This window comes from Oncorhynchus mykiss, chromosome 7 (genome assembly GCF_057628025.1).
Source record: "Oncorhynchus mykiss isolate SJ-2025 chromosome 7, ASM5762802v1, whole genome shotgun sequence".
In the NCBI taxonomy this organism is placed as follows: domain Eukaryota; kingdom Metazoa; phylum Chordata; class Actinopteri; order Salmoniformes; family Salmonidae; genus Oncorhynchus; species Oncorhynchus mykiss.
In genome coordinates, this window is record NC_143028.1 from 26,411,752 (window position 1) to 26,427,345 (window position 15,594).

General features: G+C 41.2%; 1 protein-coding gene across 2 annotated transcripts in view; it reads left to right on the forward strand.

The window, feature by feature from the left end:
* The first annotated feature begins 2,790 nt into the window (after positions 1-2,790).
* LOC110527653 (receptor-type tyrosine-protein phosphatase T) overlaps positions 2,791-15,594 on the forward strand; it is a 522,557-nt gene continuing 509,753 nt past the window's right edge. For both annotated transcript variants that reach the window (XM_090240593.1, XM_090240592.1), the window contains exon 1: positions 2,791-3,261. In XM_090240593.1, coding sequence (XP_090096719.1) covers positions 3,186-3,261 — 76 coding nt within the window. In that variant the 5' untranslated portion in view covers positions 2,791-3,185. The remainder of the gene's footprint in view (positions 3,262-15,594) is intronic.

Genomic DNA, 15,594 nt, shown 5'->3' on the forward strand with positions numbered 1-15,594 from the left:
CACTACAGTCCCTGGTTCGAATCACATCTGGCTGTGATTGGGAGTCCCATAGGGCGACGCACAGTTAATTAAATAAAGGCTAAATAAACATACAGTATATCCACAGTTAAACGAGTCCTATATTGACATAACCAGAAAGGCTGCTCAGCAAGGAAGAAGCCACTGCTCAAAAACCGCCATAAAACAGCCAGACGTTTTGCAACTGCACATGGGGACAAAGATCGTACTTTTTGGAGAAATGTCCTCTGGTCTGATGAAACAAAAATATAACTGTTTGGCCATAATGACCATTATTATTTTTGGAGGAAAAAGGGGGAGGCTTGCAAGCCGAAGAACACCATCCCAACCGTGAAGCACGGGGGTGGCAGCATCATGTTATGGGGGTGATTTGCTGCAGGAGGGACTGGTGCACTTCACAAAATAGATGCATCATGAGGAGGAAACTTATGTGGATATATTGAAGCAACACCTCAATCAGTTAAAGTTAAAGTTTGGTCGCAAATGGGTCTTCCAAATGGACAATGACCCCAATCATACTTCCAAAGTAGTGGCAAAATGGCTTAAGGACAACAAAGTCAAGGTATTGGAGTGGCCATTACAAAGCCCTGACCTCAATCCTATAGAACATTTGTGGTCAGAACTGAAAAAGCGTGTGCGAGCAAGGAGGCCTACAAACTTGACTCAGTTACACCAGCTCTGTCAGGAGGCATGGGCCAAAATTCACCCAACTTATTGTGGGAAGCTTGTGGAAAGCTACCCGAAACATTTGACCCAAGTTAAAAAATGTAAAGGCAATTATGCCAAATACTAATTAGGTGTATCTAAACTTCTGACCCACTGGGAATGTGATGAAAGAAATAAAAGCTGAAATAAATCATTCTCTCTACTATTATTCTGACATTTCACATTCTTAATATAAAGTGGTGATCCTAACTGATTTAAGACTGGCAATTTTAAACAAGGATTAAATGTCAGTTTAAATGTATTTGGCTAAGTTGTATGTAATCTTCTGACTTCAGAAGTGGAGGCTCCTCATAGGAGGAAGGGGAGGACCGTCCTTCTCAGTGAATTTCATAAAAATAAAAGATAAAACTACACTAAATATATTAATGTCACTAAATAATTGATTAAAACTGTTTTACAATGAAGGTCTACAGTAGCCTAAACAGCACACTGTAGGGTAGCCTGATTACACAGTAATTATGACAACTTCCGGAGGACGTCCTCCAACCTATCAGAGCTCTTGCGGCATGAACTTTAATGTTGTCCACCCAATCAAAGGATCAGAGAATGAATGTAATACTGAAAAGGAACATTTTATGAACGTCTGAATTAGGAGTATGATTGAAGGTGATGTGCTGCTGTGCTCCCTACATGGTAGATGGCATCAGTGTCTGATTCATATATTTTGGTCAAGGTGTTTGAGACAGACTCGATGCAACCTGTGCTGAACGGAATACACGTTGTCTCATTTGCATTAAAATAAGTTAATTATGTCTTGCACGGTGATGAGTTTGAACAGTCTGACTTGAACTCTAGGGGGCAACATACAATGATTATCAGATACAGGATACCTTTATGACGTCGACCTCCTTGAAATGGGCCAACAACAGAGCCCTATAACCAATGGTCTTTTAGCCTATATTTACTGTATTAATACACTGATTCATAATTGGATTATTATCTCAGGTCAAAATGTCAGGACAAGTCCACAGCCCAAGTGGAGAGTGTAATCCCTCAAAAGCATGAAGTAATCAGATATAAAATCATATTAATTATAAATCAACACACAGGATTAGCCTATACTTTTGTGTCTTGACTAATCAACTGAATGATTAAGCTATCCTTCAATAAGTATTTTGAAATCCACAATTTACTGTTTATGTAGCCAAATGTCTACAGATGTCAATGTATTCTCATGCCTCCCCTTTATTCTGCAAAATCTTGTCAAAGTCTTTGTAATCACGAATCTTGAAAAAGTAGTGAAATTGAGGATTGAAGTCAGTAAATAGCCTAGTATAAGCAACAGCTCACAGAGAGAGTAAGCCAGGGAGCAATAAATAGGCATATTTGTGCAATAATGAGGCATTGAATTTTACATCACAAAGAAATAGTAAATTGAACACAAAATCAATATTTTGCAATAGCCATCTCAGTCTCCGGACTTGAACCCCATTGAAAACGGGGAGGCAGGTAGCCTAGTGTTTAGAGCGTTGGGCCAGTAACTGAAAGGTTGCTGGTTTGAATCCCCGAGCTGACAAGGTTAGTTAGTCCACTGTTCCCCGGTAGGCCGTCATTGTAAATAAGAATTTGTTCTTAACTGACATCGCTAGTTAAATGAAGTTTAAAAAAATAAAAAATAACCTGTGGTTTGAATTGAAGAGGGCAGTCCATAAACGCAGTTGAAGGCTATCAAGGATCTGGAAAGATAATTTATGAATGGCTTTAAGAGCTCATAACATTTTTAGTAAAAGGCTCAGTAATGTTATCGTGCAAAGGGAGGTTTTGAAAACAGAGGTGCTAATAATTTTGACCCCTATGTTTTTTCGATTTTTTTTTATTACTTGTTAAACAAAATCTCGTTATTTATTTTCTATTGTATTAGTATAAAATAATATAATTTCCCCCAAAAAATATTAGCATACAATATGTATTGTATTATTTCTTTTATACAATATTTGTTGCTTATCTTTATCAGGGGGGCCAATGAAATCTCACTTTTGACATAGCTAAAAGGTTATCAAAGCGCGGGAAGCTTTCATTGGGCGCACGAAAGGCTGCTCTTTTTTTAGGAAGCAGCCGCACTTTCGGCATCAGAAGTGAGTGTCAGCACTGGAGAAAGAATAGCTCGCACACTGTCACGTCTTTCTTCTGCCCCAGCACAGCGGAATATAAGACTCCAACACAGAGATAGAGGTTCAAACGTCGTGTCGGAGCGGCAGGTAGGCTTTAGGGAACCCGGGGACATCGGAATGTTCTGCCACTCTCCTCGCTCTTCTCTATCTGTTCTCAACTCCGCTTGCCATCAGTTACTGATTGAAGTCATACAATCAACCGGGATTGCTGTCTACTGCCTTTCAGTAGGTCTACTCCCTCACTGCAATACCAATGCGAGGGTACTGTCAGTGTATACAGTCAGCGAGTAAACGGACGGGAGGCGCGCATGTAAAATAGTCAGTGACAAAATGGACAAAGGGAACTACATCATTGCTTCGCTTCTTTTTCAACTGCTGGACTTAATATGTGGACAGTTCTTTCCAGGTAAGTGTATTCTTGTTTCTCGGAAGTGCTTAGAAGCCTATAGGCTACTTTCATCTCAGTAGAGTCTGCTTTGGAGGTGGCATACGCAGGGACCGTGGGTAGGTGCATGCGTAGGAGTTAATGCTGCGTCTCCAACTTTTATTTTCGAATATTGTAGGCTACATAATTGAACCCACACGCACGCACGCTCCCAACACACGCACACAACACACGCACACAACACACACACACACACACACACACAGACACACGGTATCAAAATGCACGCCCTTCGAGCACTTGTTACTCAAAGCGCAATTTGGGGAGCTTTTGGTCAATAATTTTTTCACATGTAGCCTGGGCTATAAAACATGACATTGACAAAGTCGAGAATATTGACGTGTATCTGTAATACAGACTCGTTATGACACAGATAGGCTAAACTATCCAACACGTAACCATTACACAAAGCAGCGGTAATTTCGGAGTAGTTTATAACGTGATAATAAGTAAACTACGCATAACGTTGAATAGGCTATACGTGGACCAACTCGAATAAACTCAGCTTTTTTTTTTTTTTTAAACAACATTTCACTATACACGAGGCTAATTCCTATAACCTAACCTAGGCTATGTACGGATATAATCATATTCATACTCGCGATTCGAAATTAGGTTTTGATTGGAAATAAGTGAGACAGACCCATTGCTACATTGTGGCAAAAGTTTTCGTGGAAAATATATTTGTGCTGTAACCTATATTTAAACAGTTTAACATGACGGTAGTTGGACGAAATTTTAAAATAACTTGATACCACGGAACAGACTGCTGTCTCAGTCACCTTAGCTTTTTCTTGCTCTCAAACTGTATTTAGTTGAATATCTGATAGTAGGCCTAATGAGCAAAACCATTAAATACATGTAGGCCTTCTTCAAATCCACTGTTAATAAACAGAAAAACGAATCTAAATAAGAAAATTAATAATCGTGACATTTATGAACGTGGTTGAAATCCGTAGACTGGAAGGCCAAATGTCAAAGATTTTATTTTATTTGTTTTACAATTTGTATCATACTTTTTCAGTGCCATTGAATTTCTTATCTCGTCTATGAGCAAGGCTACAAAAAGTATTCATCCGAGACAGATGAGAAAGCGAGACTGGCTGTTATTTTCTGGGGGGGGTTTCTGGTTAAATGAAAGTCAATGAATTATTTAGACCAGAACCTGCTGCTATTGCCTTGGGTGTCTATGGGACACACACTCAGTTAAGTTGACCGGGAGGAAGTTGATTTAAAAAAATATCAATGACCAGAGTGAATTATCTTCATTTATCCACCATATTCGGTGTTCATGAGTTTGATACGGTCTGCCTGCTGAGTTGTTCACCCGTAAGGTGGCGCTCTGGGCACATCATTATATTACACTCACCCACACCAGAGGATTATGCGCGCAAGATAACTTTACTAAACAGTGAAGGACAAAGGTGGTTGTAAATCCGAGACTCTTGGAATAACCTTTCTTCGTTAAAAAAAAATAAGGCAGTTTATTACTTACGTTTGTGGTTATTTATCGTAGAAATTGATGATCACACTTTATGGATTGGTGTCCATTTTATTTATTTCCGATGCATAACTCCATATGGATTTGGTGGTAGACTGATTTATTAACTTAATTCTTGGACAAAGGCATGGAAACCTCTCTTTTGTTGGTAATGTGCATTAGTTACACAACTTTAATATATAATGTGCAGTAGGCCCTGCTGTAAATCAGGATATTCTGTGTAGATATTTATTTAATTTTTATGAATTGATATGTCATGCCAGTCAGTCATCTGCATTTCAGCACCACTCTCCCAAATAAGCAGAAGAACAGACAACCAACATTATTCATTTCAGTGGGAAATAGTAGTGTTGAATGCAGCCCATGGTGTTTTTTTCATTGCCCCTTTGCCAAGGAAAGAAATCTAGTGGAAAAATGTTGCTTCTCTGCATACATTACCAAGGGCTCCCCACTCCTTTGCATACATCATCCTGCAGCACCCTAACACCTGCATTGTAACAGGAGACAGCAGTCACTCTGTATGCTGGAGAGGACACTCGCTAGCCAAGTGCTGCCAGACTAATGGTAATTCCAGGCTGATGCAGTGTCAGTGTTCAAGGCCCCTCTCGCCAGCTCTTCCATTTTAGGGAGCAGGTTCGTGTTTTTCGTCATAAATCTTGTTCTGGAAGCAGCTTTGCAAAGTGGTCACTAGCTGGCACAGCCACAAAGTCATAATATCTTAAGATTTTTAAACTAACCCTAACCTTAGGCATACTGCTAACGCCGACCTTAAATTAAGACGAAAACGCCCATTGTTGTTTTTATTTAAAAAAATATATATATATATAGCCAATTTTGACTTTGCAGCTGGCCCCACTAAGGGAAAATCACTGTTCTGCCTCCAGGACAAAACTCATGACAATAAGTGTCAACCTGCTGTTAGGGAATGGACACACGTTGGCGGCTTAGAGATAGTGTGTGTGTGTGTGTGTGTGTGTATACCGTGAACTTCAGTTTGCTCCAGAGTATTTATAAACATTTCCTGTTAGGTTTTGTTGATATTCCACAATGGCTGAAGCCAAAAAGTAAGGGGTGTTATTTAGGATTGGTTTGACACATCTCCTTTGCATAGAGTTGATCAGGCTGTTGATTGTGGCCTGTGGAATGTTGTCCCATTTGTCTTCAATGGTTGTGCGAAATTGCTGGATATTGGCGGGAACTGGAACACGCTGTGTACACGTTGATTCAGAGCATCCCAGACATGCTCAATGGGTGACATGTCTGGTTAATATACAGGCCATTGAAGAACTGGAGCTTTTTCAGCTTCCATGAATTGTGTCCAGATCCTTGCGACATGGGGCCGAGCATTATCATGCTTAAACATGAGATGATGGCGGTGGATGAATGGCACGACAATGGGCCTTAGGATCTTGTCACGGTATATCTATGCATTTAAATTGCCATCGTAAAATGCAATTGTGTTCATTGTCCGTAGCTTATGCCTTCCCATACCCAGACTGCCACCATGGGGCACTCTGTTCACAACATTGGCATCAGAAAACCGCTCACTCACACGCCATACACGCTGTCTGCCATCTGCCTGGTACAGTTGACACCGGGATTCATCCGTGAAGAGCACACTTCTCCAGCGTGTCTGTGGCAATCGAGCGTAAGCATTTGTCCACTGAAGCCAATTACGACTTCAGTCAGGTCAAGACCCTGATGTAGATGACGAGCATTCAGATGAGACGGTTTCTGACAGTTTGTGCAGAAATTCTTTGTTTGTGCAAACTCACAGTTTCATCAGCTGTCCGGGTGGCTGGTCTAAGATGACCCCATAGATGAAAAAGCTGTATGTGGAGGTCCTGGGCTGGCGTGCTTAAATAATAATAGCCGGAGCAGTTTAATAGCAAAACCCACGGCATAAAAATAACAAGAATAATTGGGTTACAAAACCCCGTCGCACACCAAACAACACGTGCACAAGCACTTACAATAAACAATGCTACACAAAGACATGGGGGAAACAGAGGGTTAAATACACAACAACTGATTGAGGGAGTTGAAACCAGGTGTGAGGAAAAACAAGACAAAACACATGGAAAATGAAAAGTGGATCGATGATGGCTAGAAGTCCGGCGACGCCGACCGCCGAGCGCCGCCCGAACAAGGAGAGGACCCGACCTCGGCAGAAGTTGTGACAGTATGGTAGAGAAATTAACATTAAATTCTCTGGCAACAGCTCTGGTGGACATTCCTGCAGTCAGCATGCCAATTGTACACTTCCTCAAAACTCGAGACATCTGTAGCATTGAGTTGTGGCCGTTTACTGTCCCCAGCACAAGGTGCACCTGTGTAACGATCATGCTGTTTAATCAGCTTTTTGATATGCCACACCTGTCAGGTGGCTGGATTATCTTGGCAAAGGAGAAATGCTCACTAACAAGGATGTAAACACATTTGTGCACCCAAGTTGAGAAAAATAAGCTTTTTGTGTGTATGGAACATTTCTGGGATATTTTATTTCAGCCCACGAAACATCTGACCAACACTTTACATGTTGCGTTTATTTCTTTGTTCAGTATAGTTATTTTTAATTGCTCTGTCGCTATACTTCCATAATTGGGCTTTATTCCACAGGTAGGCAAACATACACTTTAACTTTTAATTAGGTATTGTGATTGAATAACAATTTCAAAGAGGTCTGAATATTGTAAAAGAAGATGGTTAAAGAAACTGGATTTCATCCAAACAAGAAATTGTGTCAAGCAATTCAACTGTGATTGCCCCAGCAAATGTAACTGGCAGTCACTCAAGCACTGATAGGGGAAACGACTACACTTCCAAAACTTCAGAGAGGGGGGAAATGTACTTCAAGTGGTCGAGAAATGAAACACCTGAGAGCACAAATGGGGTTGGGAGGCTGTCAGAGAGTTAATGAATTCCACACGCATGCCTATCCTTTGGGCCTTTGAGAAAAAAAGGTTGAAAACAGTAAAAAAGGTGAAAAATATAACTGGAACATGATTTTTCCCAATCAATCCATGAGAACCTGTCAGAAGCCTAATTGTTTCTTTCAACTCACAGTTATCGTCTGGCCCCTTGTGTTGCCGTGGCTACAGCGGGTCAGCAGAGAGGCAGGAGCACTTTTTGACAAGCTGTCTGTCACTCACCGGTACTGTCTGTTTAGTATGCTCACCCACCCGGTCACGTTCTCTCTTTTTTTCCAGAGAAGAGAGCTGCATTTGCTGTGTGAGTGGATGGAGCTGTATTTGCCAGTGGTCTGCTTATCTGCATGACTGTGTCACCCTAATCCACAGCACTTATTCTATTTGCCTGACTAAATGACAGCTTAATCCAGGGGCAGGCCTGTGCCATAGGATGCTAAAGTGCAAGCTGCTGGAAGAATGTCTCTCTCTCTCTCTTTTTTTTTCAATGACATATTTAAAAGCTAGATATCATGCCTGAAAACCTTGTTGTGAAGCACAGGAGGAATGCCTGGTTTTATTGCTGACCGAGGCTCATATTCTTTGTGGTGAAAACCAGAGCCTGTATTTATAAAGTGTACTCAGTACTCTGAGACTTTTTGTGATACATTCTGTAGTTGCTCAAAGTTTAACCTGATATTTCAAGGCACGAAGCACATAATGACTCAGTAGAAAGAGGAAGATAGAGGGAGATTGCTATGAGAGAGGGAGAGAGAAATGGAGAAAAAGAGAGAGTCGGTGCAGGGGTTTCCTGATAGCAGGGGATTCCGAGGGTATAAAAAGGTGATACAATTTAATTATGTTTTTCTCATTGTGCAGTGCTGGATTTACAGGTATTGCCCAATTATTGAGAGATTCATGAACGTACGGGGGGGAAATTTATCCGTTGTACTGTCACCTGGGAATTGACAGAGCAGGTCAAGACATAAACCGTAATTTGAGAAAACACCTCTCTCGCCATTGTTTGTGGTGTGAAAAAGGGACAAAGAAATGATCAAATTCTGACTGGCGAGGAATTGACACACAATAGGACTATTATCTAGGTAAAAAACACAAACATTGTTTTCCTCTATTTTCATGTGTTCTATTCCTACGCCATACAGTATGTGGATATTTTCTTATCAATTGATGGCGATTAGTATAGTTCTCACGTTAAAGAACCTGTTGGACTTGTGTTTGGATGTTATCAAGACTACACAGAAATACCAAATCATCCCTAAAGAGAGAACTCTAGTGTTGTAGCTAGCAGTTAATCAGCGACATCCATCTCATGCTATCATCATACACTATACTGTGTCTTGCTGGAATTCTATTCAGAGAGGGAAACTAAAGCTGAGGATTTTAAGACCATACACAGGAGGCCAATCTCCCCACACCTTGGGTGTTTTCCAAATGGCACCCTATTCCTTACATAGTGTACTACTTTTAACCAGTGTCTATTGGCTCTCGTCAAAATTAGTGCAACTATATAGGAAATAGTGTACTATTTGGGAAGAAGCTCTTCATTACACAGTAGCAGAAACTCTACTACTGAAATCAGAGTGGTGAGCTAAAGGGAGATAGAGAGGGAGGGGGAGAGAGCAGGAGAGTGTGGAGGCAAGATAGGGAGAGGGAAGAGTAAGAGGGGAAGGTTCAGGTTAGATAGGAGGAAGAGAGTGTATGAGAGAGAATGGAGAATGAAAGGGATGGATAGACAGAAAGAGAACGCTCCTCTGTGTAGACTCAAGAGACTGTGCCAGAATAAGGAAGCTCCCCTCGAGGCTGTGGAAGCTCTGCTTACGGTTTGCTCAACAATCCTCCAGCTCTCAAACAGGCGTCTTTCGATGTGATGTTTGCGAAGTGAGCCTTCAATTCTCCCAGGACTCACAGTACAGTAATCCAGCATCTGCCTCCCATCTCCACTCTGCTCTCCCGTCAGCTTTGACTCTTATCTTTCTTTCTTCATTGTCTCTCTTTCTCCTAATTTTTCTCTTTCTCCTTCGCTTTCTCTGTCCCACCCACCCTCACACCAACAAATCCGCACCAACTAGCCAGATATCTTCATCGATAATGGCATGCACCGTCATTTCTCCATCTCTCCTCCTCAAAGTGTGAGATGGATGGAGAAGTACATACACATTCCCTACCCCCACCGTAATTGTCAGGATCCATCAAAAATATTACCGTTAATTGGACAGAGAGGAAGAGAGGGTTAACGTAAATTCAGACTTGATTAATAGATAATTACTTCTGTCATCAACGGAAATAATTACCAGCAAATTGCTGCTCAGATTGGAAGCCTCAAACAAAAAGCTGCTGCACTGCCAGCCGTCTCTGCCTCTCCGTCAAACATTTATTTCAGATTTAGAGGGTAGCCATGGAAAAGTGCTCCTCATATGAGATTTTACAGGTACAGTGCACCAAAAAGTTGGTGACCACTGTATTAGTCTACAGTGCATTCGGAAAGCATTCAGACCCCTTAACTTTTTCCATATTTTTTTCCATTATGGAATTATTCTAAAACGGATTAAATAAGAAACGTTCTTCATCCATCTACACACAATTCTCTATAATGACAATGCGAAAACAAGTTTTTAGAAATGTTTATTAAATGTATTAAAAATAAAAACAGAAGTACCTTATTTACATAAGTATTCAGACCCTTTGCTATAAGACTCGACATTGAGGTCAGGTGCATCCTGTTTGTTGATAATCCTTGAAATGTTTCTACAACTTGATTGTAGTCCACCTATGGTAAATTCAATTGATTGGACATGATTTGGAAAGGAACACACCTGTCTATATAAGGTCCCACAGTTGACAGTGCATGTTAGAGCAAAAACCAAGCTATGAGGTCGAAGGAATTGTCCGTAGAGCTCCGAGACACGATTGTGTCGAGGCATAGATCTGGGGAAGGGTAGTAAAAACATTCTGCAGCATTGAAGGTCCCCAAGAACACAGTGGCCTCCATCATTCTTAAATGGAAGAAGTATGGAACCACCAAGACTCTCCCTATAGCTTGCCGCCCGGCCAATCTGAACACTCGGTGGAGAAGGGCCTTGGTCAGGGAGGTGACCAAGAACCCAAAGAGGTCCAGAATTTCTCTGTGGAGATGGGAGAACCATCCAGAAGAACAACCATCTCTGCAGCACTCCACCAATCAGGCCTTTATGGTAGAGTGGTCAGACAGAAGCCACTCCTCAGTAAAAGGCACATGACAGCCTGCTTGGAGTTTACCAAAAGGCACCTAATGGACTCAGACCATGAGAAACAAGATTATCTGATCTGATGAAACAAAGATTGCACTCTTTGGCCTAAATCAGAGCATCACGTCTGGAGGAAACCTGGCACCATCACTACGGTGAGGCATGGTGGTGGCAGCATCATGCTGTGGGGATGTTTTTCAGTGGCAGGGACTGGGAGACTAGTCAGGATCGAGGGAAAGATGAACGCGGCAAAGTACAGAGAGGTCCTTGATGAAAATCTGCTCCACAGCTCTCAAAACCTCAGACTGGGGCGATGGTTCAACTTCCATCAGGGCAATGACCCTAAGCACATAGCCATGACAACGCAGGGGTGGCATTGGGACAAGTCTCTGAATGTCCTTGAGTGGCCCAGCCAGAGCCTGAACTTGAACCCATTATACCCAAGAAGACTTGAGGCTGTGATCGCTGCCAAAAGTGCTTCAACAAAGTACTGAGTAAAGAGTCTGATTTCTTATGTAAATGTGATGTTTCTGTTTTTTATTTGTAAAAACTGTGCTAAAATAGATAAAAAAAACAGTTTTTGCTTTGCCATTATGGGGTATTGTGTGTAGATTGATGAGGGGAAAAAAACAATTGAACCCCTTTTAGAATAAGGCTGTAACGTAACAAAATGTGGAAAAAGTCAAGGGGTCTGAATACTTTCCGAATGCACTGTATATAGACAATGGCCTATTATTATGTGTGTTAACATATTGCTAGGCTATAATTTCAGTTTCTTTTGATGGTTTTAATTTGCAGTGTGTGACCTAATCTAGTTTGATTTGCCTCTGTGCCAGTCGATTTAAACTAGAAAAGCAGTCTAATAAATACATTTCATATGCTGTTTACAGCAGCGGAATTGGAAATACCCCCAAAAAACTTGAACGGTGTAGACTGCATTTGATAGCGAGGTCGTCAAAATTGGCAAAGGTGCAATCAATATAGAGGTCATTACACTTGATAAGGCCATTCCTCTGCCACAGCCTGAAAGTGGAATCCAGTTTAGCTGGAAGGAAGAGGTGATTATGACATATAGGACATTGAATAAAGAAATCACAGAAATAAAAATGTTGATTTAGTTGAGTTCAAAGTTTAAGAGTACTGTTAACAATTGGATTGGATGTGTAGGTTGAAGCTGAGAGAGGAATACTGGAGGTGACTAAAGCTGGCAAAGAGAAACAGGAGTTGGCTTCTGTTGACACTAGTCAGTTTCTGGAGTGTGAAGCCAGTAAATAATGTGTTGTATATTTGCTGCTCAGTAATAATATAATGTATTAAGTTAGGAAGGGCTTGTCCTCCGTGTGTTCTATCTCTCTGGAGGAATACTTGACTTGTTCTTGGATTCCCACCAGCCCATAAAAAGGAAGATATAAGTTTAACCATTGAAATGAGAAAAGACATGGTTAGAAAAAGAGGGAGACATTGTAACAAATACAGAAATCGTGGCAATACATTTATCTTGATACAATTCACTTTACCAGCTAAAGTAAGGTGGAGAATATTCCATCTCTGAAAGTCCAGACATGTTAATAAGGGGAATTAAGTTGTCATCATGGAGGGAAGACAAGGTACAGGTGATATTGATCCCTAAATATTTAAAGCTAGACATGGTCAAACGAAATGGAATGGTATCCTGCGGAATGTGTAATGCTAATTCATTAATAGTAAAACATTCACTTTGAGAATTTATTTTTATAACACGAACAAACACACCAAACCTTCACAGTAGATCCACTATATCCGGGACACACTCATCAGGATCTGATATATTAAAGCAAGTCATCTGCATACAAGGAAACTTTGTGTTCCAGTCCCCATTTGTAAATACTGTGTATTGAGGGTGTGACCTTTAGCATAATAGAAAGGGGTTCTATTGCCAGGGCAAATAACAGAGGGTACATTGGGCATCCTTGGTGTGTGGCCCTTGACAATGGGAAACACTTTGAACGCAGTTTGGTTATACTGACGCCTTGAGTAATGAGTAAAACAATCAGATCCAGGAAATGAAGTTCACTCCAAAGCCACATTTTCCCAGTACAAAGAATAAATAGTCCCATTCTACCATGTCAAATGCCTTCTCTGCATGTAAAGAGATAATTACTTCAGGAATGTCTGAAGATGCAGGACTGTATGACATTGAGCAGGTGCCGATTGTTAGAAAAGGAGTGGCGGACCCTAAATAAACCCTGTCTGATCCATTGATACGAGGTCTGTCATAGTTGACTTTAATCGAGAGGCGAGCCGCTAACATTTCAACATCTGCATTCAAAAGCTAGAAAGGTCTGTATGAGCCACACTCATATGCATTTTCGCCAGGTTCTCTATCAGAGATTGGGGTACTCTGGTCCAGGCCATGTTTGAAAATTTCAAGAAGGAGTGGTGCCAGTTTGGCAGAGAACTTATTGTAAAATTCGTTTGGCTAGCCATCTTGGCCAGGGGATTTCCCTTGCAATTATTAATTTCAATGGGGTTAACTGTTTGAATATGTGCGTTAGTGTACATTTTGGGAATCAGCTGTGAGGCAGATTTGCACTTGAGCTGTTGAGCTAGAAGTCGATTAGCCTTTTCTCCATGCTTGTAAACAAAACCACTTGCATGGAGTAAATGCTGCTTAGTTTTGGTGATGGAAAGGAGTATTGTTAGTCTAGTTCCAGAATAGCATTAGTCATCTGTTGTTGTTTTTTACATTTCTGTTGTTTTTTGAGAAGAGAGTAATAGGAAATGATTTTCCCAAACCATAGTTGGAGAGATCGAATGTGTTTTATTTGTCTCAATAAAGACATCAATGGTAATTAATTTTTTTGGGGAAAAAGTGAAGGGGTCTGAATACTTTCCGAATGCACTGTTTATTTGAATGAAACAAGCCTCTCCAGAAGTCGATGAAGTGACAATAGCAATCCAGCTCGGAGGACCGAATTGGCCGTTATGTTGTCGAAATGGGTGTCACAGCGCTCATTGCCTTTGATCCCAGATGGTTCCCAGGGACGGGTCCACCTCCTGGCCTCAGTCACGTCCACGAGAGGACATTGTGTGGGGGGGGGCACATTCAAGATGCCCTTTTCTATCCTTTCCTGTTACCTCTTGTCAGGCCTTGAGAGAATTCATCGCATAATTTATTGGCTTCTGAGGACTTGACAGTGCTGTGTCAGAAAGAAATGGTCTATTCTGGAAGCTTTGTGGTTGCTCCTTTAGCTTCGCCAGGTGGAGCTTTTTAGCCACCAGTGATTTGCACTTTGTGAAGGAGAACGGTGTCCATCCATGCTTTGGCTTAGGTATGGTTCAGTATGAAGTTAAAAGTGCACACTCAGTTCACGCTGATCAGGGTGGTGTTTTTACTCATGGACTTTCTGGACCATGTCAATCTCCCTTGAACATGTTATTAGGCCCTATAACTGACATACTGTGTAACCACCGTCTTCAAATAAGGGTTCTCAATAAGACAACCAGTCAACCTTGTCTATGCGTCAGTTCTTTGGCTAACAAAAGGGCATTTGAAAAAAACAGTCTAAACCCCCTTTCTGAGGATTAAAGAAAGACAGCGGCAGACAAATAGGAGGGGAAAGTGAAAGTATTAAATTGCATTAAAGTCAATGTTAGCCCGGCAGAATGAAAGCTGGCAGTAATGAACTGGCTGAGCTCCTTCAAGACCTGGGGCTTTGTCGGAGTAATGCGCCTGGAAGGGTAACAAAGACCCCTTGTGCATTCTCTCCCTCCAGAGAGACCATTAACCTTTCCCCAGCATTCACACACACACTTCCCCCAGACACTTCCTCTACCGCCAATGACCCGCTTTGTTTCTTTGCGGGAAGATTAAATGCCCCTAATTGGCTAGGCTAATGTCAATTTGTCGGAGTGTACTAATGCCTGCCATATTATTTAGTCCCTTGTGAAAAGGTCAGGCTTGGGCGCTCGTGTGCCCTGAGATATACTACTACACTACAGTAAGTCTCGACCCTGCCCTGTCACTGGGTAGAAAAATAAACACTTGAAGTGAGTGTCTTTGTGAGTTCTGCCAGGACCGGTGATAAAGGTGACCAAAGCGTTGTTGTTGACACTGAAGCAGGTGCAGGCTTTGGCTGGAGTTTAAAAAAAAAATATTGTTCCATGTCATAAAGCCGTGAACACAAATGGGCGATAAGAGGCATAACTAATCATCGCCCTGCTCCAGATTGGCGAGGCGTGATTTGCAGACAATTGCACAGTCTTGCACAAACTGGCACATTTTCTGGCTGGCGCTTGCATTGTTGCATTGTTGTTTTCCTTACAAATAATAATTTAGGACATGTGTGCATTCCTATCAAATTAAGTGCCTTATGTTCTGTATATCGTGTTGTCATTTCTACTGTAGCATACAGTAGGTATGTATGTATGTTTTTATGTATGTATGGAGCATAATGTATTTACAGTTTTATTCACGTTTTCAAGTACTGGTGACAAATAATTATTGCATTGATGGTAATGGACACCTATGATGTGTGTAAAATAATTTGTTGCATGTTGTAGTGATTATAATGAGCTAATGATAAGCTATTTACCAGCTATGTGTGGTGCCATGTATGTTGTACCTATCATGGGTTTATTATGATTTTCTTTGAGCTAAGTT